Source organism: Lynx canadensis, chromosome C2 (genome assembly GCF_007474595.2).
Source record: "Lynx canadensis isolate LIC74 chromosome C2, mLynCan4.pri.v2, whole genome shotgun sequence".
NCBI classification, from domain to species: Eukaryota; Metazoa; Chordata; class Mammalia; order Carnivora; family Felidae; genus Lynx; species Lynx canadensis.
In genome coordinates, this window is record NC_044311.2 from 75793229 (window position 1) to 75820203 (window position 26975).

General features: G+C 43.9%; 1 protein-coding gene across 9 annotated transcripts in view; it reads right to left on the bottom strand.

The window, feature by feature from the left end:
* Positions 1 to 26975, bottom strand: part of ABCC5 (ATP binding cassette subfamily C member 5) — an 80516-nt gene that overhangs the window by 32541 nt on the left and 21000 nt on the right. For 3 of the 9 annotated variants that reach the window (XM_030330663.1, XM_030330662.1, XM_030330664.1), the window contains exons 3-15: positions 24371 to 24528; positions 24024 to 24179; positions 23202 to 23349; positions 18064 to 18297; positions 17730 to 17903; positions 16811 to 16958; positions 13756 to 13904; positions 13257 to 13364; positions 8838 to 9194; positions 5786 to 5857; positions 3512 to 3636; positions 3317 to 3389; positions 241 to 444 (exon numbers count right to left, since the gene is read on the bottom strand). In XM_030330663.1, the coding sequence (XP_030186523.1) occupies positions 241 to 444; positions 3317 to 3389; positions 3512 to 3636; positions 5786 to 5857; positions 8838 to 9194; positions 13257 to 13364; positions 13756 to 13904; positions 16811 to 16958; positions 17730 to 17903; positions 18064 to 18297; positions 23202 to 23349; positions 24024 to 24179; positions 24371 to 24528 (2106 nt within the window). Of the gene's footprint in view, positions 1 to 240; positions 445 to 3316; positions 3390 to 3511; positions 3637 to 5785; positions 5858 to 8837; positions 9195 to 13256; positions 13365 to 13755; positions 13905 to 16810; positions 16959 to 17729; positions 17904 to 18063; positions 18298 to 18740; positions 20728 to 23201; positions 23350 to 24023; positions 24180 to 24370; positions 24529 to 26975 lie in introns of those variants that run through there. The other 6 variants (XM_032594714.1, XM_030330667.1, XM_030330666.1 and 3 more) reach the window with 5 other exon arrangements.

The window sequence follows — 26975 nt, forward strand, 5'->3', positions numbered from 1 at the left end:
TTGCTGATTTACATGCAAAAGCTAACATGCTCCAAGGATCTCTAATTCAGATGGCCATCTGGTACACCAGTACAATGAGTTTTATTGGTACATTGGGCCAGGAGCTATTTGCTGAGGAAATAAACACTGATGACTCCAGGAACCTCTAAGGAGTCCTGTGAAGGTACCTGGACCAGGCCCACCTCCCTGTTTCTGATTTTCCAAGCCAAGGTGAGCAGCCTGAGGAAGAATGCTCCATACCTGTAACTGGTGGGTAACAAACAGAACTGTCTTAGACTTTAAGTGCTTCTGGATAGCACTGTTGAAGATGTGGTTGCCCACATGGGCATCTAAGGCACTGAGGGGATCATCCAGGATGTAGATGTCCCGGTCACTATACAAGGCCCGGGCAAGGCTGATCCTTTGGCGCTGTCCACCACTCAGGTTCGCTCCTCGCTCGCCAATCTACAGGAGTCCAGAAAGCATAGTGAAACGTCCAGTTCAAGTCCAGTACCTTACTTAGTGATCACCCCAGTCACTGCTCCTCTGTTCCATCCATACCAGCTGCTTCTACTGAATTCCCCACCTGGATGAACTGCAACTCTTGATCCTCCAGGCCCCACACCAGAACCGGGGAAGCCAGCCCAGAGGAAGACGACTCTTCCTCTCCCATAACCAGCTGGTTACTACTCAACCTTACTACCTCTGGCTTTACACTCCCCCTTGACATACCATCCCAATCCATTATCTATGGGCAGAAAGATCTTTCCAAAACACAAGCTGACCATGCCCCACTCTCGCTTAAAACTCCCTTTCAAGGGGCGCCTGGGTGACTCGGTCAGTTAAGTGTCAGACTTCAGCTCAGGTCATGATCTCACAGTCTGTGGGTTCAGGCCCCGTGTTGGGCTCTGTGCTGACAGCTCAGAGCCTGGAGACTACCTCAAATTCTGTGTCTCCCTCTCTCTCTACTCCTCCCCTGCTCACTCTCTGTCTCTGTCTCTCTCTCACTAAAATAAATAAACATTAAGGGGGGCGCCTGGGTGGCGCAGTCGGTTAAGCGTCCGACTTCAGCCAGGTCACGATCTCGCGGTCTGTGAGTTCGAGCCCCGCATCAGGCTCTGGGCTGATGGCTCAGAGCCTGGAGCCTGTTTCCGATTCTGTGTCTCCTTCTCTCTCTGCCCCTCCCCCGTTCATGCTCTGTCTCTCTCTGTCCCAAAAATAAATAAACGTTGAAAAAAATAATAATAAATAAATAAACATTAAAAGAAAAGAAAAACCTCTTTTTCAAGAGCCCTAAGAAATAAAATCTAAACAAACATGTCACAGAAGGCAGGCCCTTTGCCACCTGGCTCCACCGCCAACCCTCTCTTCTACTCTCTGGGATCTAAGCCATTTTAAATTGCGTGTGTATCTGAACCCTCACGACTACTGTCATGCCTTTTCTGTTACCATATCTGCTCAGTTCTGACATCCTCTCCTCTGTGAAACATCTCCCACCCTCTTCTCTACTACTACCCAAAAAGGGGGTGACTTTTTTCTTTTTTTAATTAAAAAAATTTTTTTTAAGTTTTGAAAGGGGACTCTTTCATCAGCTTATTTTGTGCCTATTCAAGTATCTCATCCTCCCAGCTATAAGCTTTTTGAGGGTATAGATCATTCTCCTATTGCTTTATATCCCCAGTGCCCAGCCGTTTCTGTCTATGTAGCTGGCACATGAACACGTGAATAAATCAATTGTCAAATGGTAACTGGCTCTGTACTTAACCATTCATTGAATTCAGAGGTTTCAAATTTGAGCATGTATCAGATCACCTGCAGGGCTTGTTAAAACAGATGGTTGGACCCTGCGCCTATGATTCAGTAGGCGTGGGGTGAGGTGTAAGAATCTGCATTGCTAACAAGTTCCCAGTAACACTGCTGCTGCTGATCCACTATGAATCCGGGAACTAAGATTTGAGTACCAGTGAACTAAAGAAACCATTCTGGTTTGAAGGATTTAACTCAAGTCAGATGAAAAAAAGTGCAGCCCCAAAGACCTCCAGGGTAGGTCATGGGAGACAAATATCAACAGGGAAGGACACAAGCCAGTTCCAAAGACTCACCTCTGCAAACTGCTCCAGGGCAGAGAGCCAAAGAAAGAGGCCTTTGTGCTAAGGCCTCTTTCTTTCTAATTGAAAAGGGCTCTCTGCAGACTGTATATCAGTAAGGATATACAGGATTCTGGTTGGCAGAATGAAGTTCAGAGAAGCTCAACAAGCACATGCTTGACTTATGGTTTTTTAAATGAATAGTGTGGAAAACGAACTCTGAACCAACAATGGGATTTTGTTTAAAATTTGTATGACATACAGAATGGCTAAAATTAACAACCCAGGCAACAACAGATGTTAGCGAGGAAGCAGAGAAAGGGGAACCATTTTGGCACTGCTGGTGAGAACGGAAACTGGTGCAGCCACTCTGGAAAACAGGATGGAGGTTCCTCAAAAAATTGCACGATCCAGCAATTGCACTACTAGGTATTTATCCAAAAGATACAAAAATGCTGATTTGAAGGGGCACATGCACCCCAATGTTTATAGCAGCACTACCCAGAATATGGAAAGAGCCCAAATGTCCATTGACTGATGAACAGGTAAAGAAGATGTATATATAATATACATATACAATGGAATACTACTCGGTGATCAAAAAGAATGAAATCTTGCCATTTGCAACAATGTGGATGGAACTAGAGGGTATTATGCTGAGCGAAACAAGTCAGAGAAAGATATCATATGATTTCACTCATAAGTGGAATTTGAGAAATGCAACATATGAACATAGGAGAAGGGAAGCAAAACTAAGATAAAAACAGAGAGGGAGATAAACCATACAGACTCTTAAATACAGAGAACTGAGGGTTGCTGGCGGGGTATTAGGTGGGGGGATGGGCTAAATGGGCGATGGGCATTAAGGAGGGCACTTGTGGGGATGAGCACTGGGTGTTATATGGAAGTGATGAATCACTAAATTCTACTCCTGAAACCATTATTACACTATATGTTAACTAACTTGGATTTAAATAAAAAATAAATAAATAAAATGCTATGCAGATAGGGAAAAAATTCAAATGACATATAAAATATTTATACGTTTAAAACAAGTAGTGTTGATAACCCCGCCCTAAGGAACACATGCTTTCCTAACATAAAGTGTCAATGAAAGCAAAACTCCCTGTGTGGGTACTCCTGCATTTAAGATGCATTACTAGTAGATGGTTCTGGCACAGCCCCGCAACCCATCTTCCAGAATCCTCTCTGTTAAACACATTGCCCCAACAGGGGCAGAAGGCCTGTACCTCAGTCAGGTCACTGTTGGGAAGAATGGCCAGGTCAGGCCTCAGGCAGCAGCTGTTGAGCACAGAGTTGTATCTGAAGGACATAAAGAGACTAAGCATCAGGGACATGTTTGGAGTAGAGCCTGCTGCCTTGGGCTGCCTTGAGTCTCACACGGCCAAGATGGGAAAGCATGAGAGAAACCAAACATTCCTTGCCTTTCTTCATCAAATTCCTTCCCAAAGAGGATGTTGTCTCTCAGAGTGGCATTGAGGATCCAGGCCTGCTGGGCCACATAAGCGAAGGTTCCACTGACTGCAATGCTGCCCTCTAGAAGTGTCATCTAGGGAGACAGACACCATCCAATGGCATCATGATGCAAAAACACCACCCTAAGCCAACAGAACCCCCCACATTGCACAATGGAGTTCAAAGTTTTGGCAATCTTCCTGGATGCTTTTGGACCCAAATCCAGACCTCACCTTTGTTCCACAGAGAGAGCTACAGCAGCAAAGAAAATCAAAGTTCTCCTTGCTTATGTGTGATGGGAACCCAGCATAACCCATGACCTGAATGAACAAACACTTCATTCAGCAACCCATAAGCTACTCGATATCCTGTCTCCCTAACTGCAAACTGTTTTAACTAAGGGAAGCACTAGAGTGGAAGGTCCTTTCAGAATTCCCCTGGGGAGGATGCTGTAAGGATTTAGAGCTAGTCCCTGCCTCAAGACCGGGGCAGGCCAATTCATCTATAAAATTAATTACTCCAGGCTGTTGGCTAAACCAGCTGCTTCTGTAAAATGAGGTCCAAAAGGAAAAAAATTTGTTAGACATGAACTAGTATTGCAGAGTATCCATACGATGAGGATGGACCCTCTCGTTCAACACGAAGGCACTGCATGATGAGCCATGTGTTTCGAGTTGTGTTTTCACTCACAGTGATTGATATGATTTATCCATTTTATCCTCTTTCGGGGTTCCTTTTGGGACTGGCAGTAGACATCTGTCTTGAGTTAGGGATGTTATAGCTTGAAACAAAGGTTCATTAGCCAGCCTGCACATCGAAGCTTGTCCTCTCAAAACTGTTAGCAGACAGTGTATGGAGAGAGGTGCACCCACCACAGACCATAACAGTGGTATTAACTGCCCAGAAACTGGTAAGCATGCCGCTATGCACCCAAAGTGTTCCGAAACCCACGGAGGGTCTACCGCAGAAACTCCACACCCACACTGCAGACTGCCAACACAGAGTTCAACTCCAAAGAAGCCAGGGCCACCAGCTTTACCAGCCTCCCTGTCAGAGAGATCGCTGTCAGAGATTTGGTCTAAAAGCAAAGCCCCACTCTGCTTTCAACCTAACCACTCAACACCACTGCCCCCTGCCCCCTTCATTTCCTCTGTGTCTCTCATCATTGACCCTTAAATCTGACCCCTAAGTTATCAGAACATCTAGGAGAGGTTTTGGTTTTTTACAAAGACCAAGGGCTGAGCCCAATCAGTAGAGTCTCATACAGCAGAGGGGTGAGAGGGTTGTCATTCCAGATGATGTGAACGCAGCCTTCCTCAGACCACACTAGGTACCACGGCTCTCGAGGTAGAGCCACGCTCTACCAACTGTGACAGTGACACTCAACAAGACAAAATATTCCATAACTGGACGCTACAAAACACTCTTCCCCAACTCCATCTCACATGAGTTTAATCTCCTCAATATGGATAAATGACTCATTGGACCTCATCCACCTGCAGGTAAGAATAAGCTCAAGTTTATCCTTATCTCAACCTTGTAAGTCAAGCTGGTTCAATTCAAGATTAAAAGCAGGTGGAAGCACCTTGTGTTTTTTCCCTATTATTTGGTTTTAAAACACAGTAAAAGATAATTTGTCTTAGCTGGATGACCTTTGCCCCTGACAGCCCTGGGCTGGCCTCCCGATAAACCATTCACTCTCTGCCCTGGGCTAGGCTGTGGGTCTGGAAGGCATAGCTCCTCAACTAGACCACCAGCTCCTTGAGGGCATAATTCTTTCCACAGTTAGGTTGAAAAAGGAGTGCAGCTTTGCTTCTAGATCAAATCCTGATATCAATCTCTCTGACAGGGAGTCCCGTAAGGCTGGTCTGCCCAGCTTCTTCAGCTTGTGGGCAGTATTCGGTTTGTTCACCTCTTATATCTGACATCTCCTAACACACCATCTGGCATCATATGCCACTTAATAAATACATGCCGAGTAAAAGAAGGCAGGAGAAATAGAGGACTCCAGCTAGACATCAACCAGTCATTCGTCAGGCGTGCACTGAGCCCGCTTCCAGATGCAACACCATTAAGGGGTGGAAATGTGGGGGTGGGGGCAGGGGGCATAACGCAGACCAAGGGTTCATTTTGTTTCTGCCTTTCCTCTCTTCGAGAAAAGTAGTTCATTTTCCCCAAGACTCTTGTTAAGCCAATTCCAGAGAAAGAAGCAGAAAATGCCAAGGACAATAACAAAATATTACCTGGCCTAAAATGGCTGAAATGAGAGAGGTTTTTCCACTTCCCACACTGCCACAGATTCCAACCAGTTTACCCTGCACAAAGCACACAGAGAAAGGAGGGTCATTACAGGACCACTGACCACTTATCTCTAGGGACTGCTGATTTCTTCAAGGAAAAAGACATTAACGACAGGCCAACAGTATGGGAACTATCATCCTGATGACTCTGCATGTCACTTACCTCTGTTTCCTCCCTGTCAGCCACCTACTTCCTAGGGTTTCTGTGGGGATACACGGAGGTAACAGATGTGTAAGCCTTTTAGAAAAATTAAATATGCCGCACACATGAAGGTCTCCCACATCACTTTTAGAAAGGCTCAGCCTCTTTCCTACTTCTTTTGGCAACCCATGTTTTTTGATTATTTTTGCTGTTGTTTTTGGAAATAAGGGCAGGACTCTTAAAAAATTATTTTGTTGATTTTCATTTTATACGATTTTTTTCCTCTAGGGTCTATAAAATTTTCAATAAAAACTATTTGCACTGTTGTTTCCATTTTTCTACAAAACATTTCCAAGAATCTGAAGAATATTGATACCATCAATCCTACTTAAAAATGGGGGAAAAAAAAGCCTGTGATGAACTGAATATCCTCAGGCAAAATAATGAGTTCTCGACAGGTGGTGCTAAAACTTTTCAAGGGCAGACTGGTGATTTTGAAAAGGTCACTTATTTAGCAACCCTGCATTGGCTCAAGCCTCGCAGCAAAGGAAGGAAGAGTGGTATGTAGAAGAACAGGGATTCTGGAGGCAGACAGGTCTCGCTGTGAACCCCAGCTCCATTAGAACCTGCCAAGTGTGTGATCGACGTCTGGTTACTTACACTAACACCGTCTGTCTCTCACTAGGCTTTGAGCAACTGGAGGAAAGGTGTTAACTTTGTAGAACCAAGTACTTTGTACAACCAAAGTATCTTTGTCTCGGACAAAGTATGTTGGACAAAGTTTTTGACGCTGTCCTGGAGTTTGAAAGATTACAGCCTAGTGGTCATGAGGAGACCAAGTCACGGGTTCAATCTCTGCTCAAGTCAATTAGGTTTACACAAACAAAACCCTGTTCCCAAGACTAAATGGCGACTAACAGAGATATCAACAAGGAAGTGCACGCCCGGGGTGCAGACAAATATTAACTTCCCTTCCCCTCCCTGAAGAGGGGGGCCGGAAGAATTAAGGTATCCCTCTCCAAATAGCTAAAGGTCTGTCATGTGAAAGTGGGCTCTAAAAGGGCAGAATGAAGATCAAAAGAAAGTAGAAGAGTACATTTCAGCTTGAATATGAGGAGTAATCCTCTAACAGGGCTGTTTGGAAATGTAACAGAGCTGCCGCACTAATCAAAATCATTATTAAATGAGAAGTCTGTTGTCAAGAGTTAACTGAAGTAAAGAACTGATGTCAGTGGCCTCCAGTGATAAACTACACTAGTGGTTTCAGGTGTTTTCACTAAGGACCATCTCCTGCTCTTGTTTATATCTTTCAACAGCTGGGAGCTTTTTGTTCTCAGAGTCTATCTCTGGGTCTGTGTAGCATACGTTAGTCGGTGGCTGACTTTGATACACACTGCATTAAAACCCACTGCTCCCCACCTCCAGTTATGTAGGTAAAGTCTCACCACCACCCCTGGTCCAAGAGACACTTCTGGGTTAACTGGTCTCCTTTCTTGTTTCCCTACACACTTTTTTGACTCCAGAGGCTAAAATATTTCTCTTCATACATGAGTCAGATCATATCATTCTTCTCCAAAGCCTCCAATGGATTCTCTCCCACTCAGAGTAAAGCCAAAGTCCTGTAAGGAGGCTCAGACACCCCAGCTGCCTCTCTGCCCTCAGCATCTACTATTTTCTCCTGTGCCACTCAGTACACTGCAGACTCAGGGCCTTTGTGCTTCTGTTCCTTCTGCCTGGAATGTTCTTCTTCCTCCAGATATCCATATGGCTCAGTCCGCCACCTCCCTCCTGCCTTTTGCTCATATATTAGTTTTTAAATGAGGCCTTCCCTCAGGCAGGCTGTTAAAATCGTAACCACACCTGCTCCAGGCCCCAGCATTCACAATCTTCCTCACACAGCCTTTATCACCACCTGAAATACCATATATTTTACTTGTTTATTATGTCTTTGCCCACTAAAACATAAGTTCCAAGAGCACAGGGACTTTTGTTGGTTTGGTTTTCCACTGCTATAGCCCCAGCCCCACAACAGTGTCTGGCAGAAGGCTGGCACTCAAAAAAATGGCTGATGAATGTATGTATGTGTATATATATGTATGTATGTACACACACACACACACACACATCTCAGACCCTCTAAATGGTGCACCCTTCAATATGGTGCTGGTGGGAACCAGTCATAGACTGTATTTGCAGAGCCCTGAAGTGGAGTCTGTTCCAGCCACTCTGTGCAGGAACCGCTCTGAGAGACTCTAGTCCTGTGCTACCTGGGCTGTGACATCATACACCATAATGATCCTTCATTTACATTAAAAATAAACAATTACAGAATCAATACGTTGTACACCTGAAACGAATTTAACATTGGCTGTTAATTATACTTCCATAAGGGTATACAAATAGATAAAAAATTACAATAGATTTGTCACTAATAGTAGCACTGAGAGTTCTTCCTATGGGCCAGGTTCTGTGCTATGCACAGCTTGGTGGTAATGAGAAGTTCACCCAGAGTTATAATAACCAGAAATAATTATTACAGCTCACACACAACTCTAACAACTAGAATCTATTCAGAGCAAGATCTTGGAAAATCCACTTGAATGCTTCATTTCCTTGCTTGTAAAATGAGCATCTCATGAGATCAGTTGATATTAATTTCTATTGTTAGATGCCTAAATATGCCTTTGTAGAGTTGGAGCTGGCCAGATTTGCTCTTTAGCTCAAAATGAGTCCCCAGCCACAGAGGACTTTGCTATAAGGAAAGCAGCTGCCTACTCCGGCCGGAAGAGACACCCGCAGACACCTGCAGATGGATGGAGCGCAGGTGGGGAACGGGGGAGGCGGAGGGCTTACCTCTTCGATCTCCAGGTCGATGTTGTACAGGGTCCTCTGCAAGCGGAGGATCCCCAGGTGGATGTGCTTGCCCTCCTCCTCCTCAGGACTGGGCCTCTCGTCGCTGTCCAGGAGGAGGTGGCCTTTCTGCTCTGCCAGTACCGCCTGCTGCTCAGTGCGCTGCAGCTGTCTCACCTTCTCTTTCTTGCCCCTGGCAGCCCTCTTGTCTTTTTTCGTTTTGGGGGTCAGCTTGGGTGAGTTCTGGACACTGCAGTGGGAGGAGTCCCATGCCAAGGTGGCATTTCTCACCTCTATCTTGATGTGAGGGCTGGCTGGTTTTTTCTTTATCATGTGAACCTCTTCCATCAGAAACAAACTCTGATAGGAGTTGTGAGAGAGGTGCAAAGATGAGACACTGGATCAAGACCAGGGGGACAAGCCTAGGGCGCACACTCACGTAGCAAAACACATCAGGCTATACAGTGGAAGGAAGCTGAAGGGCAAAAGGTAGCTCATTAGTGTAGCCCAGCCTCAGGCCCATCGAGAGGTCACAGGGGTGTGGGGACACCCTCAGAAGGGACAGCAGCCGTCTCAATGGCCCAGCGCTCCACACTGCCAGTCACATCCTAACCTACCTTTTCCTTTCTACCAATCTATCGTGGCCAAAGCACAATTAACTAACCTGTCTACAGCCCCTCGTTCTCACCCATGACTTGCCAAACAGCAGGTAGTAAAATGCAAGCAGAAAAACCAAAAGGCATGCTTCTCTCCTGAACAGACAGACCCTCACCACTCTGTTCCCCTTCCAGAACACTCCTGTGGAACCTCAAAGCCTATGTTCTTCCCTCACCTACAACATGGCTCATGTCTGGCGGGAAGAAGGAGCTGAGATCACGACCACGCCTAGCTTGATGGGTCGGAAGGGAGTACCTAAGCCTATATCACAGGCAGAATGCCTCTTCTTGGCAACAAGTTCTCATGTCTTCAAAATCCTGCCTAGAAACTTGAGAGGGTTCAAACAACCAAAGGAACAGACTTGGGAGGAAGTGAAGGCTATCTCCTCCCTCAGAAACATCCTTGGGAAACAACAAGATTTTCCTCCCACTTATTCCCAGAGACCCTCTGAGTTATGCTAGGGGAAGAAAAGAGGAATGATTGAAAAGCTGAGTGTTTCTGAAATTAGATTCAAAATACTAACTGCAATAAACCTTATATGTGCCCATGATTTTGAATCCACTTCTGACAGCTCTCTTAAACTGGAGATCACAGAATGCTATCCCAGTTGGATTTCCAATATGATAAAAATAATTTTTTTAATAAAAAAAGGTTAAACATTACAAAGAAAGAAAGCACCTTTAGAGAAAAAGGTGACTTTCAGGGTCAGGATTCTGCTTATTTACTGAGAACCCCCAACTATTTTAAAGTTTGTGGGTATTTTTTTTAATTAATTAATTTATTTTGAAAGAGACAGAGAAAGAGTGGGGGGAGGGGCAGAGAGAGAGAGAGAATCCCAAGCAGGCTCCACACTGTCAGCACAGAGCTCGACGCAGGGTCAGACTCACAAAGCTGTGAGATCATATGAACTGAGCTGAAATCAAGAGTCAGATGCTTAATTGACCCAGCTACCCAGGCACCCTTTTGCCGGTGTTATTAAATGTAACATATAATCCCCTTCCCTTAGAGCGAGCCCTTTCCCCTGGATCTTAAACGTGTAGCTTCCTCTTTTCCTTCCTTTGATTCCAACACCTCCTATCCATTCCTAATCTCCAATCTTCCCAGAAGTGTCACGGTTCTAAATATCCTCGATAGTCTTCACTCTTGATCAACCTTAGGTTTAATTTCCAAAAACAGCTGGTTTCATTTGTTCAGAGCCTTCTAGAAAGACTGAACTAAGAACATGCCAAATATCTTGACCACCTTCACAGAGTACACCCATATGCTGACAGATCTCCCACCATTGCTCTCCCCTAAGGAAATATTAAAAGGCTCTTTCAGGCCTCAAAGGACGATTAAAAAAATAAGCCTTTGCCTCTAGTTTGCACAGCTCCTTCCCCACATCTCCTTCCCATGGGCTCCCTGCAGCCTGCCTCCTCCTGAGACATGCTGAGGCACACAAGGGCCTCATAACACTTGAATTTATATCTATCTGAACTGGCACCTACCAGGACAACAGACTCTTAGAGGTACATAAACCATAGACCTCGGGGTGCCTGGGTGGCTCAGTCAGTTGAACGTCTGACTCTTGATTTCAGCTCAGGTCATGATCTCACAGTTCATGAGATCAAACCTGGTGTTGGGGTCTGTGCTGCAGGTGCGGAGCCTGCTTGGGATTCTCTCCTTCTCCCTCTGCCCTTCCCTTGCACATGTGCTCTCTCTCAAAATAAATAAATAAACATTAACAAAACAAAACAAAACAAAACACCAAACCCATAAACCTCAACTTTATCATAGGACAGTATCAAAACACAACCCTCGGGGCGCCTGGGTGGCGCAGTCGGTTAAGCGTCCGACTTCAGCCAGGTCACGATCTCGCGGTCCGTGAGTTCGAGCCCTGCATCAGGCTCTGGGCTGATGGCTCAGAGCCTGGAGCCTGTTTCTGATTCTGTGTCTCCCTCTCTCTCTGCCCCTCCCCCGTTCATGCTCTGTCTCTCTCTGTCCCAAAAATAAATAAACGTTGAAAAAAAAAATTTTTTTTAAAAACACAACCCTCATTCACTTGGAATGTATCTATTGAGCTGAAGAGGGGACAGAGGGTCGCCAGATAAAATACAGGACACCTAGTTAAATTTTGACTCTATACAACCATTGAGTAATTTTATAGTATAAGCATGTCCCATGCAGTTATTAACTAACTGGGTGTCTTGTCTTTTCATTTGCTAAAACTGGCAACCCTATACTGATGACTATCTTATCAGAAAAGTCACAGGGTGGCTTCTTACTGCCTTTCTACATGTTATCCTCCTCCTGGAAGAAGGAGAAGGAGGGGTAAGGGAAGGGTGAGAGAGAGGAAGGGCTGGAGGAGACTGCTAAGAAGAATAAGACAGAATGGAACTGAAGTCTCATGGGGCATATAATACAGCTGTGAGTGATTTTGCTTCTGTTATTAACTCTGAAGTTCCCTGGATAGAGGAAGGAGCTATGATGCGAAAAGCCACCTGCTAATACCAAGTCCTCACCAGTAAATGAAGACAAGAAAGCTCTTGAAAAACATGGGCAGGACAAACCTATACTATAAACTCTTATTCTTTCATCCAAGATGCTACCAAATCCATCCACTAACAAGGACAGAGGGACAAACTTATGGTCAAAACATTTACTTTCTTCCAAGACTAGATACTGTAGATTGGGCAAAATAAAGCTCTGATTATAATTAGACCATTTCTTTTATATAGCTCTGGCTCTTAGCCTTCTAGCAGCCAGGCTGGAATGAGGGAGGGCACAGAGCTGGGGATGCATTCTTGAGGACTGGCTTTCTTGCCCAAACAAAATTCGCCTTGTTAACTGTAAACAAATAGGATATAAATAAATCACAGAAAGCTATATTCCATTCTTCATATTCTCCATCATGCCAAATTTGTTTTCTCCTGAATATCTAAGGTGAGGATATCAATGCCTCAAACATCTGAGCCTCAAACCTTCAAGCAACAAACATTGCTTTTGCATTGTTCTCACTAGCCAAGAAGGCTTAGCAGGAGTCCAGAAGCTACTCCACGCAGGGGCATTGTCAAGGAATTGCAGCCCACACAGGTGCTGTTCCTTTTTCAAAAAGTATTAACCATGATTTTCAAATATCCCTCTACCCTCCTCAACATATCTCATCTCTTTGTATTATTCTGAAGGCACAAAGAACACAACTGAGGCATGATCAACTAACCACCCCCAGAAAAACCCTGCTATCTCCTTAGTTGCACTTTGCAACGTGGTCTCATTTTATGACTATTCCCATATCACTGCATTCCCTGCATCATGAGTGGCAACTACAGGGCAGGGAAAAAAAGTATCAAAAAAAGGCTTAGCGTATTGACCAAACAAAATGACAACAGCATTTTGGTAGAGGTAGACGTTAGACTGAGGTGAAGAAAAGCTGACAGTCACATAACATTTCTGATCTTCCAGGTATGAATCACTGAAAGGCCTAGGAAGTTACGACATATACCCATATAAGGGCCAGGAAGAAAGGCTCAGCTCTGAAGGGGAACACAAATCCTGGGAGCCCAGAACTAGGTGGGTCATCAATAAAAGGTAAATTTCAGGTTCACTTGAAAAGGTAACTAGTCTCGTCCCTTAATTCACTCTCCTCCACTACCCTCTTTCTTACCAACTTGCCAAAAGGTGAAAAACCAAGTGCAGCCAGCCTTGTGTGGCCCATTGGAATAAAGGCAGCGGTGAGCTTTGCCAGGGATGGCTCCTGACATGGAGGAGGGGAAGGGAGCCACTCACCTTAAACCTGTCAACAGCAACCGATGCTTCCGAGAGGGATTTTACAGAGAATGGTGTTACTTTCAAAGCAAAAGTCATGGAATTGAAGACAGTCACCACTGTGAAAGCCTGAAAATAGGAAAAAATAACAAGACATCATCACTTTCCTTTCAGGTTTAAAGGAGGCTGAAACTTGACTGTCAAGTTGGTATGAGTCACATATGCTTTTTTTAAAGGTAGAGCTTTTATGAGACTTCAATTAAAATTCTCAGTAAATCTGAACCAAAGGATGATCTGTATTTTCACAATTAAATCTGAAGTTGGGTTGACTTAAAAATAACCCATAACTTTATTTGTGCTTAGACCTGAGTCTTTACTCTTCTTACTTCTCAGCTTAATCACATAAAAGAAAAATACCTTCTGATTATTGGGGGCACCTCCAAATCCAGAAACAAGAGGACCAGAGTATCTCTATATGTGGTATTTCTAAAATTTTCCCAAGCCCTGAGGGCTCACCGACCTGTGCTGCCGTCAGGTCAAAGCCAAGGGTCATGTGAACAGAGAATGTCACCACGCTGGCAATCACCATCACAATGGGAGCTACACCAACAGTGATGCTCTGAAAATATCCAGCTTTTTCCAATATCCGACGTTCCTCCTCTCGGATTTCTAAGATAAAAAGCAAGCCAATTGCTGAAAAGCAAGCCAATTTGCTCCTCTGTCACCAAAGACTTGGTAGGTCTTCAGCCCACACAGGGTTAAAACACTCTTTGGGGTGCCTGGGTGGCTCAGTTGGTTAAGTGTCTAACTTTCGCTGAGGTCACGGTCTCATGGTTCGTTCATGAGCTCGAGACCTGCATCGGGTTGTCTACTGTCTGGGCAGAGCCTGCTTCGGATCCTCTGCCCACCTCTCTCCTTGCCCCTCCCCCACTAGCATGCACATGAGCGTGCGCTCTCTCTCTCTCCCTCTCTCTCAAAAATAAACAAGCATTAAGGAGTGTCTGGCTGGCTCAGTCAGTTGAGCATCTGACTTTGGCTCAGATCATGATCTCACAGTCTGTGGGTTTGAGCCCCATGTTGGGCTCTGGGCTGACAGCTCAGAGCTGGAACCTGCTTTGGATTCTGTGTCTTCCTCCCTCTCTCTCTGCCCCTCCCCTGCTTGTGCTCTGTCTCTCTTTCAAAAATAAATAAACACTTAAAAATAAATAAATAATAGCATTAAAAAAAAAAACCCCAACTCTTTAGCACCTATATATAAAACCTAGGTCAACGTGACTATCAATTATTACCATTAATGCTGGTATACAAGCCTGAATGGGATCAAGTCATAGGAACAAATCTAACAGAAAGCAGTCCCTACATATCAGTGCAGTGATCATCTTCTGCCTTAGTCCTGATTTTCTTGCAAACATCTTACATCTAAAAGGAATGAGCAGAGTAACTGCATCTGCAATCAGCAGTTTTGTTTGCTTACCTGCGTGTTGTTTATTTCCTGCCCAGGTAATTACAGAAAAGACTACCACAGTAATGGAGAATTAAAAAAGAACTCAGGTTTACCACAGTGCCTACTGTATGTCAGTGCTGGGTAAAGGCTTTCACACAAAAAGCAGTGAGGATGATTGAGAGAAAGTGAGTGAAATACAACTTTGGTAGGCAGAATGATTTTCTTAAATATTTGCAAAACTGCGACCTTTATTACAGAGCAACCCTAGAGTACTGAAGACCACGGAATAGGAAGTATGACAACAAAGTGGTGCGTTTTGTGTATGCAGGGTTTTTTAATGTTTATTTTTGAGACAGAGAGAAAGGGGAGAAAGTGTGCATGCATGCGAGCAGGGGAGGGGTAGAGTGACACGGAGAAAGAAAGAATCCCAAGTAGGCTCCATGCTGTCAGCATGAAGCTCAACTTAGGGCTCAATCCCATGAGACGTGAGACCAAGACCTGAGCCAAAATCAAGAGTAGGATGCTTAACCAACTTAGCCACCCAGGCACCCCTATTTTTTTAAAACATATAAGCAATTCTGAGAAGCTTTGCACTGACCTTAAAGATATTACCACTGCCCAAGACATTGCGAACTATCCTCAGAGCTAGCTCCTAAGTCATATTTTTACAAATCTAACTCATTGCTTTCACATTTACTGTATAACTTGCCTAAGTCCATAATGAGCAAGAATGCTCTTTTCAAACTAACACACACAGGTAAAGACACCAGAGTCAGGGGCTGAAGAAAGAGTGGACTCTCAGAAATAAAATTATGAAACCACAGAGTGAGAGAGCCAGAAAGGACCGTGGGCAGTCACCTTGCCTAAAACATGCTTGGCAGATATCCAGTTAGCATCCATTTATTCCATTCTATTGGCAATGAATTCACTACTTAACAAAGCTGCCTAACCCACTGCTGGACACTTCTGAGTGGCCACCTCCTCCTGATGACCACTGATAAATAAGCGTGTGAACTGGACACAATGTTCCTGAAGATTTAATCGAGAAACCAAGCAGTAAAACTAAAATAGCTTCCTTGCTCTGAACACTGTATTTCTATTCAACCTAAAATTGCATTAACTTTTGTCACTGTAATGTATTCAGGTTAGCTCACTATGAGGTGATGGTCAATTAACAGCCCACATTTTTTATACTTAAATTAAGTTTAAATGTAAATACATCTTCTTTTTTCAACTCCAAAGTGCCTTTAAATATATCCTTCTTAAATGTCACCTTTTTAAAACGGTTTATTATTTTGAGAGAGAGAGAGCACTCACAAGTAGGAGAAGGGCAGAGAGAGAGGGAGAGAGAGAATCCCAGGCAGGCTCTGCACTGTCAGCACATGGCCCGAAGTGGGGCTCGAACTCATGAATCGTGAGATCATGACCTGAGCAGAAGTTAGATGCTTAACCGACTAAGCCACCCAGGCGCCCCTAAAGATCATCTTTTTTAAGGTCCATCATTTGTATTTAAATATTAGACAAGTCTCTGTCTGCATTGATTTACTGATCATGATAACCAGGATAGGGCCGGACAGGCCTTGTGACTCAACATAAGTCAATTGTTTGAAAAGATAAAAATAAACAACAAACCAAAAACCACGATGAGTGAGGAGCTGAGCTAGACCCAGAGCCCCGCTGTCCTGACCCCCCGCCCGGCACTTCTCCTGCTCCCCAGGATCTTACACTTCACTTACTACCTGTGGTGTATGTGCACCTGTGGTGGGGAGGGGAGGGGGAAGCCCTCAATAGCCACTTGATACTGTTTTCTGTAATGTCTTCATGGCTAGGCCACAAAATAATGGGCAGGATGACAGTATAGATAGGCGGCTTTGAAACTGAATGAATTACTCATAACTAGCTTAGTTATCTTGGGAAAAATCACAATTTTCTGGTCTTAATTTCCTCCTGTGTAAGAAGAGATTATGGGTTCAAGTCTCTAAGATCCCTTTCAATATAAGATCATAAGATATTATAACAATATAAGATATTATGATCCTATGACATTAGGATTCCTAGCAGCTAATGTGCTCAGGAAGCTAGGACACTAAAGCCCTTCTACCAGAACGCACATATAAAATCTTAAACTCACTTTGTACAATTTGAGAAAATGCTTTGACCCAGGCATACATTTTAATAAATTTAATGTAAGTGAGGACTTCATTCATCTTCTGAACACGTTCATCAGTGGTGGTCACACATTTTCTCCTGAAATATGCAGTGATCCGGGATACAAACATCTGAAAGGAAAAGCAATGTTGTGCCAAGTCAGGGCTTATTCAAACTTAAGAACCGTCCAGCCTTTCTGGGAAATAAATCTGCTCAAGATTATTATAAATAAAATGAGCATCAGGTAGGTGTACTGCTTTTTAATAAAAGTGGTCTATTAAATTAGAATAAAATATTATTTAATTCTTACATCTTTGGAAGGAAGTTAAGACAAGTATTTGTTCTCATGGTAATTACAGATATTGAATGCTACCAAAGGGAAGCAGAAGAGCCGTATCAGTTAGTATCAACTCGAGATGAAGAGACTCAACACTCCCGTGTTAGCTGGAGGCCTCCTCCTTCACTCAGATTCTCCTTTTTATTTTATTTTGTAATTTTTTTAAGTTTACTTATTTATTTGAGGAGAATACAGAGAGAGCAGGAGCAGAGGAGGGGCAGAGAGAGAAGGAGAGAGAGAATCCCAAGCAGGCTCCTCACTGCCAGCGCAAAGCCTGATGTGGGGGTTCAAACTCAAGAACCGTGAGATCATGACCTGAGCCGAAACCAAGAGTCAGACACGTAACCGACTGAGCCACCCAGGCACCCAGATTATGTTTCTTAAATCTCATTAAGCCACGGTCTTTATTCAAGTGACACCTTAGAGTTTTCCAAACCAGGTACCTGCTTTGAGGAAATTTCCGGTCAGAGATGTGATGTCTCAGTGGTGCCTACTACATAAAACCTAATGGAAATAACTCATTTTAAGGAAAAGCTGCTAAAATACGGGAAGGAGTCTTACTCACCATTGCTGGGTAAAAGAGGATAAAAACAGCTGATCCTAGGAAGCCTGTTGGTCCTAGAATAATTACATTATAAATCATGCCTAAGATGGCAACAATGGGTCCTCCAGCCAACAAGCTGCCAACGGCGGCTGCCTCAAACATCCTCTGCCCGTCATTGGAGCACATGTTGATGAGCTACGAGACATAGAGAGCAGTGAGAGGACCCCGCGAGGATGCTGGCCACTCAGCCACTTGTCTCAGGAGGAAGAGGCAGGACAAAGCAGAGATCCAACGGAAAGAAAGAGCTCAAGCTGGGAGCTTTCCCTCTGCCCTGAAGCAAACACCCTGTACTCACCTCCCCCACAGACTTCTCTTTAATGTTCTTTAATTTAAGGATCTTCTTAAATGCCATGGTTAGGATGGCCCCTCGCAAGCGGACGCCAGTTCGGTAATTCAATGCCCAAGTCAGTGCAAGTGACCAGGAGCGCACGACTTCCGTCAGGAGGAGGCCCAGGACTAAGAGCAAGCTGTACCGGAGGTTAGAGTCTGTGACCTGGGTGTATTCCAAGAGGTGTTTCACCACGAAGGCCTACAGGGAGAAACACACCCCACTGTCAACATCTCCACAGCACCCACACATCACGCCACAGTTTTATGTTAAGTTAGAAAGAGGAAGCAGCTCCACTGTGCAGTGGTACGTACGTACATAAGCAGAGAAAGACCTTGAAGGACCAAATCTTAAGGACTACGTGGCCTGCGGGTATTTACTCAGGGCATTTCGCAGGAGGTACGTCTAATCTGAAATTTTCTTCCTTCAGGACACCACCAAAACCGTTACTCTTTCTAATGTAACATAAACCTGTCCATGAGCTGAAATTAATTCTAAACACACGGTCATTAAAAAGTATCTATTTGACCTTACTCCAGTATCTCCACACACTGATACATTTCTTTAAATGAAATTAAGACCTTTTTTTTTTTTTTGGATCGTTTCAAACGTGCTTATTTGATAAAAAGGAACAGTGTACCTACAGTTGGACTGGGGAAGAGTGAGAAGTGCATTTGCAAAACATTCCTGAAAATAAACATCGGCAGTTTAATAGTACAGAAGACAGCAAACAAAGCAGACTATCCAAAATCCAGAAACCCTCCCACGGACCCTCCCCACTCCCCACTCCCTCCCAAAAACAAAAACATGTTACCTCAGGTAGTATATGTCTAACACCACCTGCAGTGAGGGAAGGCAGCCAGCCCCCAAGAACCACCGAGTGCCACCTCCAGCTCTGAGGTCCTGCAACGCCGGAGCACACACTCACACAAGGCACATTCAGCAACAGGATTAAATACCAGGAAGTGGGAGGTAATGTACTTTTATTGAAAATGAAAAAAAAAAAAGTACCATCTTCAAAGAGCATCTCACAGACACTGTACAACAGGAGGAGCATTGCGGTAACATACATGGGAACATACAGAGTCGAGTTATACAAGGCTAGCCGTCTAACAGGTCATCGGGCCTCCGACTGTTGTTTTAGCTACACACAGTGGAAATACAGAATAGAATCGATATCTGTTTCCAGAGTCCGGAGTAGTACATCAAGCTGACAGCACTTAATCGATTAAGGCTCCTGAAGCTGCAGGGAGGCTGCAGTGGAGGAGATTCTCCAGGAATAAGACCTTGCTGCTAAGGAAGAGAATTAAAAAACAAAAAACAAAAAACTAAAAACTCCCCAAAGAGGTAACTCTGCTTAAAATCACTGGCGCTATTGGTTCAGCAGGCTGTGATGAATGACTTCTGTTCAGGACAGAATACAAAAATCTAGGCCTCAAGGAAAAACTGGTGGGATCCTTCAGAGTCTTTTCAAGTCCTTGCAGCTAAAATCGATCTTGCCAAAAATGAAAGAAAACAAGCCACGACAAAAGAAAGCCAAACCAATCCCCCACCCTGAAGGAAGAAAAAAAAAATTAATGAGAAACCCATCCACCCAACTACCCCGGATCCTTATAGCAAAAGGTACTGTAGATGGAAGCCAGCTCTGAATAACAGACAAAAATGGAGGCCAGACACAATTGTCCTGAGGCGGCTAATACTGAATTCCAGAACCCAGACGCTCTCTGGTTAACTGGCATTCTCATTTTTCCTGAAAGGAAATTAATACCAGATGTCCACTAGATCCTAAGAGATCCCCACCAATCAGATTTCTGTCAAGTGTCGGCAAATAACCTGATCAAATAAATGAGATTTCAGATTCCAAGCACTATTGTATTCCACCTCTCCCCTCCCTCAGATTTTTAGGTTTATATCCATTGTTTGGGTCACCACTGCATACAGCTGGGTTGTTGGTTTACTAGCAGAAGATTGGCTTCTTTTCCAGTATGCAATCCAAATGTGGAACTGAGTCACTGAGTGGCAGGGTCACAAACCCCATTTTTCCTCACGTGAAGCAACTCAGTAAGATGGCGATGCAGTAAAAGCATTTTCTCACACACCTCGGCACTGATGGAACAGTCTCCAAAGAAGGCGTGAAGGACAGCAGGTTGTAGTTTGGGGTTCCTTCCTTTCCCATACCTTACAGTGCCATCTTTCAGCACCGGGCAATAGCATTAGTACCTCCGGAGGTGAGGAGCCGGGGGAAAGTCAAGACATAATGCAGGCTTACATTATGTAAAACTTTCAGAGGGTGGGGGGAAAGAGGAAACAGCAGATTAAAGAATTTCCAACACACAGGGTTTAAAAAAAAAACAAAAAAAAAAAACAATTACATTTCAAACCATTTTGCATGGGATAAAGAAAAAAAGGTTTTTTCATGAAAAATCCAACCAAATTTAGTTTTAAAAAGTTACAAACTTATTCATTTAATTGCAAACAAACTGGAGGAAAACTCGAGATTGTCAGAATAGCTGTCTGGCTGTGGAAAGCATTCCCAGTGAATAAACATTACCTTACCTGAACTCTTGGCGAGAGATTCTGCCCAGCTTGACTCTCTCATTCTGACCGCAGAATACAGCCATCCTGAAAATTCTAAAGAACAGCTTCTGTCACTGGTTCCACTACAGAGAGGACTCCCCCAAATCCAGATCCTGACGCACCAAGCAAGCTGCAGCTGGGGAGAGGTGGGGAGGGTGGGAAACTTACCTCTCTAGAGGCTATTCACTGCCCTTTCCCCAAAAGGCCCTGGAGCAGAGTTAGCATTCACCGAGATGTAGTGCTGCAGGAGGTAGTCTTCTCTTGCAGATCTACAGGGTGGATGCTAATTCTTTACACAAAAAAATCATAGGTCAGGCCTGGTCTTTTAAATGTTTTGAATCCAAGGAGGTCACAACTTTAGCAAGACCTTAGCAAGTCTGGCCACTCATGTTAGGTCAGGACCATACCCATATACGTTCTGCTACTCCGTTAACACTACTGTGACCTTTGGACACTCTGCACAGAGCTCTGGTCCACCGGCATCACTGAAACCTTGGATCATCTCGATGTACAAACGTCCAGCCAGTTAAAAAACATACACACACATTAACTTCATTGTTTCATATATTCTGCATGTAGCTACCAAGGTTCAGTGAGGCCTGAGAGGAGATCAGAAATATCCCCATATTTGGGGAATTGGTTCTTACATAGATTTCTAGAAGAACAGACTGAGCCAGTTTGAAAGTCGTGCCACATTAGAAAATGTCCAAAATCTAAAAATGGATGTTCTTCGAAAGGATTTAAATCCACAGAACAGAAGGTATGCTCATTGCTAGTACTAATCCCAAAACCAGCCTGATTCTTCAATTTCCAATTAAAAAAAAAATTTATAAGAACTGGAGCTCCAAAAAAAAAAAAAAAAAAGAAGAAGTTTGCTTTGCTTATAGTTTTAAATCTTTTTATCATTTAGATAGACTACGGGTGGGACCATTGCTTTCTCAATTGTTCTAGGATGGAATCACATGAAATAACACAGGCCTTAAGTTGCTCTTCCCCAAGAGGGGTAGAGAGAAGGAAAAGCGTGCTGTGCAGTTTTCCTATTAAAGGAAGGCTCTCAGTGTTCCCTGGCATCTAGAAGAGTTTACTAGAGTTAGCAATTCAGTACGCAGGTGCCTTAAAAGAGGATTAAGGGAATATGCAGATGCTCAAGGGAGTGACTGTAGGCCCCAAACTGAACATGCATAGGTAGCTTTTTTTTCCCCAAATAAAAACTTAAAATTGCAGTAATCTATGGAATTTCTTCCCTTTCTTCCTTTTTTTTTTTTTCTTTTTTTTTTTTTTTTTTTTTTTTTTTTGTATGGGGGGGAGCCAATGAACTTCTTGCACTGGCCAAATGGAATCATGAAAGCCTGCATACTGTGCTATCCAGCTCAAGGAATTCCACAGAAGATCCAGAGCAGCCACCAGCCCTGTAGTGAAACAATGACAGAAGCTCTTCTTGGGGGAAGCTGGTCCTATGAACATGTTTGCCATTTTGGTCAATAACATAATATTCAGGTACATGGTCTCTCTTACTTAAAACTTATACAAAAGTGTGTTAGTTGGTCAATTAATATAGAAACCTAATACCAGGAAAGTAGTGTTCTCTGCTTCAGAAAAGAGATCAGAACTTTTAAAAAGGCATCAAACATTAAAAAAAAAAACCAAAAAACAAAAAACAAACAAACAACAATAATGACAAAAAAAAAAACAACACAGAAAAACTGCAAATTAGTTTTACCTAATCACCATGCATCTTAGGCATATACTTACCAAAACCATGAACCTCCAGCTTACCCACACACGGAAAATGCACAGTATAAGTAGCACTACTGCTCCGATGCCTCAAGGCAAATATGCAGAGAATAGATTTAATCAAAGTCTCAAGTGTAAGGAAGCACAGCAGGTGTAAGAAACAGGTGTCCAGAGAACAGCGTGAACATCACTCTCTTACCTACCCTGCTTCAGTACACACTAGGAAAAAACCATGGCTACCACCCCAACACCTACAGCACAGTTCACACCATACACCAGAACTCAGCAGACTCCAGGTCAGATTCTAAAAACCTCAACGCTCCTCTAGTTTCTTCGGGCTCATTTGCCACGGAACCGCCAAACACGTGACAACCCTGCCTCCAGGCATTCGGTGTGACTCCAGCACTGGCTCAGCAACCTACGCCACACAACGCCGCTCTCGCCCACTCACAGCACCGTGAGACACCATCTCCTCAAACCAAGACTGTCATTTCATGTAGACACGCAGCAAAGAAGCACAGTCCTGCACAGGGCTGGAATCATTCATTTTCACCCGCCCCAGGAAAGCAAGCCAGGTCCAGCTCTCCTCTGGCAACATGGCCCCTCATCCTTCCAGCTGCTGACAAGCCACCATTCACTCCAGAATCGATTGTTCCCTTTCAACAGACCTAGAGGCAACTCTAAGGCTGCTAACTAGCCCAAAGGTGAGCACAACCCCTGCAACAGAACAAGAGTGTTAGAGCTGGCCATGGCCGGGCCCCTGGAGACTGTCAGAAAGGATGGTTAGAACTTACTGGTCCACTGAAGCCAGCCAGCTGTGTGATCATCAGGCACACGATGGAGAGGATGAGCCTGGTGCGGCAGAAGATCCACACAACCCTTCGGAGGGAAGCGGCGTCTGGCCCAACTTCATTCAGCTCTTCTTGCCACAGTCTCTCTAGTCTTAACAAGGGCACATGTCCTCGTTACACATCTCCCCAGGTGAACAGACACTCCCTAGATTCCCTCCTGCCATTGCTTTTTGCCTCCAGGCTTTGACACCACTCACACGAGCCTCTCCTTTAAACTGTGTACATGGACTTCACCTTCTGGGAAAAAAATACCCTTCCTGGGTAACTACATATTTACCCTGTATAGGGAGCCCCTCATGACATAGAAAATAATGAGAACAAAAGTCCTTCCTTCCCCCCAGAAAAATTATCTCTGAACAGAATATGCTCATGGCTAAGAGCTCCTTCCTCAAGGGTCCCCAACCCTTTCTGAAGAATCCTGTAGTCAAATGTAAAGTTGTAAGCTAGATTTTAATCATGATAATCAGCTACCACAAAAATGTATTCTGTCACAAGGCAGCAACATAATTTCCCTGTCGACTCAGGAAGAGAAGCGGGGCTGAGAGAGAGAGAGAAAGCCCGTGGTTAAAACAGGATTAAAGGTGAAATAGGAGATAAAGCAGAAGAGCAAAGAGAAAGTCATCCCCAGGCTACCCTCCCTCCAGAGGACAGCTCAGATCCTAAATGAACACAGAGCTGAGGGCGTCACACTGCCGGACCCACCCTCCTAGCTCAGGCCCTACGCACCCAGTATGTGGGAGACCAGGGTGGACCAGAGACTCCTACCTTCTGCAGTTCACATCGGAAGACTCGTGTTTGGACAAAGACCACACGTCCTCCATTGAGAGCTCTCCCTTCCTGTGGGCCACACGGGCCAGAGGAGAAAGCCAAGAAAAAGTCATGCAGGAGAAGAGCCCAGCATTGTCCACTGGGTGCTGGTGTCTAAGGAGAGAAAACCCAAAGCACAAAATTGTCAGTGCACACAGACAGGCTAGCCAGCATTTATAATACGCTGTTTAGCAAACGGTTCCTGACTATAAATGGGTCTTCCCAAATGGTCTGATCTTAGCCCGAATTTTCAAAAATGCTTTTGGTGCTTCACAGACAAGTCATTAACTGGCAGAGCCTCTTACTTGGAAGTGGTCCGGATGGGCTTCAGAACACTTAAGCTGTGATGGTACTTTCCCTTGGGATGTTCCTCATCCAGGATTCTGAGCTGAGAATGCATGGAGGCATCCAGGGAAAGACCCTCAGCTCGGGCTGCTGTTTCCAAGGCATCTTGGCATTCCAACTGTTTTAACAGATAGAGAAGGCAGGGGCACAGTTAATGAACATTACAAAAACAGAGGGGCAAATCTACCTGACATAGTAGCTCAAACTGCAAACCAGATTCGTCTTACCTGAGAAATCCCAAGACTCAGGGTTAAAACTAACTTGTATGATAAGAACTTGCTGAGGAACATTAAACCAGTTACACAGAACTTCCAAACTCTTGAGCACTTTTAGGTTCAGAAAAATTGAGCAAAACGTACAGAGAGTTCCCACATACCTCCTCATCTCCCCACCTCTTCCCCACCTGTTTCCTCCACTAGTAACATCCTTCCATTAGGGTGGTACATTTATTAAAATTGATGAACCAATACTGATATGTTACTATTGACTAAAATCCACCATTTACATTAAGATTCACTCTTCGTGCTATATATTCTAAAATTTATATATATTTTAAAGTGTTTTGTATTTATTTTTGAGAGAGAGAGCATGAGCAGGGGAGAGGAGCAGAGAGAGAGAGGGAGACAGAGACTCCCAATCAGGCTCCATGCCCGGCGCAGAGTCTGATGCAGGGCTCGATCTCGCGGATCATGACCTGAGCCAAAACCAAGAGTCGGATGCTTAACTGACTGAGCCATCCGGGCGCCCCTAAAACTTATATTTTTATCACCAAAATGTTTTATCTTTCATTTTCCAATGTGGACTGAGAGTCAGTTATTTCACTACTAACTGCAAATTCTGTCGCCCATTTTCTATGACAAGAACTTCACAATCATCCCCAATTAAACAGCCCTTGTCACACAGAAAAGCCAGTATGTACACGTGTCTCCCCCCTTTCTCCTTTTCAGCAGCAGGGAGAGCAGATAGGGGCTCTCACCTGGCTGCACAGCTAAGAGCTCCAATACCCAGATATCTGCAGCATGAAGCTGCGGGTCCCATGAGTTGAAATACAAAGTCAACCAACCATATTTACCACAAAGCTTTTATAAATACCACTTAATCACATTAACAGAAATGCATGTAATTCAAAGTCTGACTGAGGCAGAAGACGGTGGGCCAAGAATTTGAACGCCTGTATCCTTGTCTAGTCTAAAAGTAATTAAAAGTTGACACTTTCCTGTTGCAGAAGAGAGGTGTTATTTTCCTCAGATATGGATTATAAGCACATCATCCTTTTCTCACACTGTCACAAATTATTTCCAGCAATGGTTATGAAACAGCAAGAAAGAATAGATCCCCAAATCAAGAAAAGTTAAGTAGCGCAGCACCTAACACACCGTCTTCCACAAAGCAGAGTCTCCGTTTTTATGCACCACTTCTTTTCCACACAGAACAGAGGCCACTCAAATGTTGGCGGAAATGAATTCATACATGGAGGTTACCTGGATGCCTAGGTGGTTCTCTCTTCAAATACAATAGCTTTAGTTCACAACACAGTTATGCATCTTCAGATAAGATAAGGTACTGCTTAGTATTGGGAAAGTACACAGCCCTCCCAACTGGGAAACACATTTTTTCCCTTTTGATAAAGGCAAGGTAGACCAGTTTCAAGAACATAACAACATTAACATGATAAATGAATCAATACCAAGAAACGAATTAACTTAAAAAAAAATTTTTTTAATGTTCATTTATTTTTTAAGAATGAGAAAGGCAGAGCGTGAATGGGGGAGAGGCAGAGAGAGAGGGAGACACAGAATCCAAAGTAGGCTCCAGGCTCTGAGCTGTCAGCACAGAGCCCGACGTGGGGCTCGAACTCACAGAACATGAGATCATGACCTGAGCCGAAGTCGGATGCCTAACCGACTGAGCCACCCACGCGCCACAGAATTAACTCTTTTATAAAGTACTTAGGTATTAGGTGAACACTTATTTTGTGGTTAGGGACTATGGAACCTAATAACAAACTAAGTACAACAAAGGTAGGTTTTTTGTTTTTTGTTTTTTTTTAACTTTTAGGCTGCCTATAACCACAACAAGAAGAAAGCCATTGGGTTGAGAAAGGAGAAAGATATACTAAAAATACAAAACACACCTACTATAAGGAAGTAGAAACTGGGAATACGTACAGAATAGGTATAGAATGTTGTGAGGACCAGCCTTAGTTGGATATCCAAAGCTTCAGAAGAAGATAAAAATTAAAATAATACCACTTCAAGTGCACGCTGGATATTTGCCAAAATGGACTACATGCTGGGCCCTAAAGCAAACCTCAACAAATTTCAAAAGACTGACATCACATGACATCATATATACATTGACCACTTTGGAATTCAGTTCAAATTCAGTAACAAAGAACACAAGAGAATCTCCAAATATTTAGAAATCATGCAACACACTTCGTTTTTTTTTTTATGTTTATTTATTTATTTTGAGAGAGAGAGAGAGAGAGCTGGAAAGAGAGATAGAGAGCAAGCAGGAGAGAGGCAGAGAGAGAGGGAAAGAATCCCAAACAGGCTCCACACT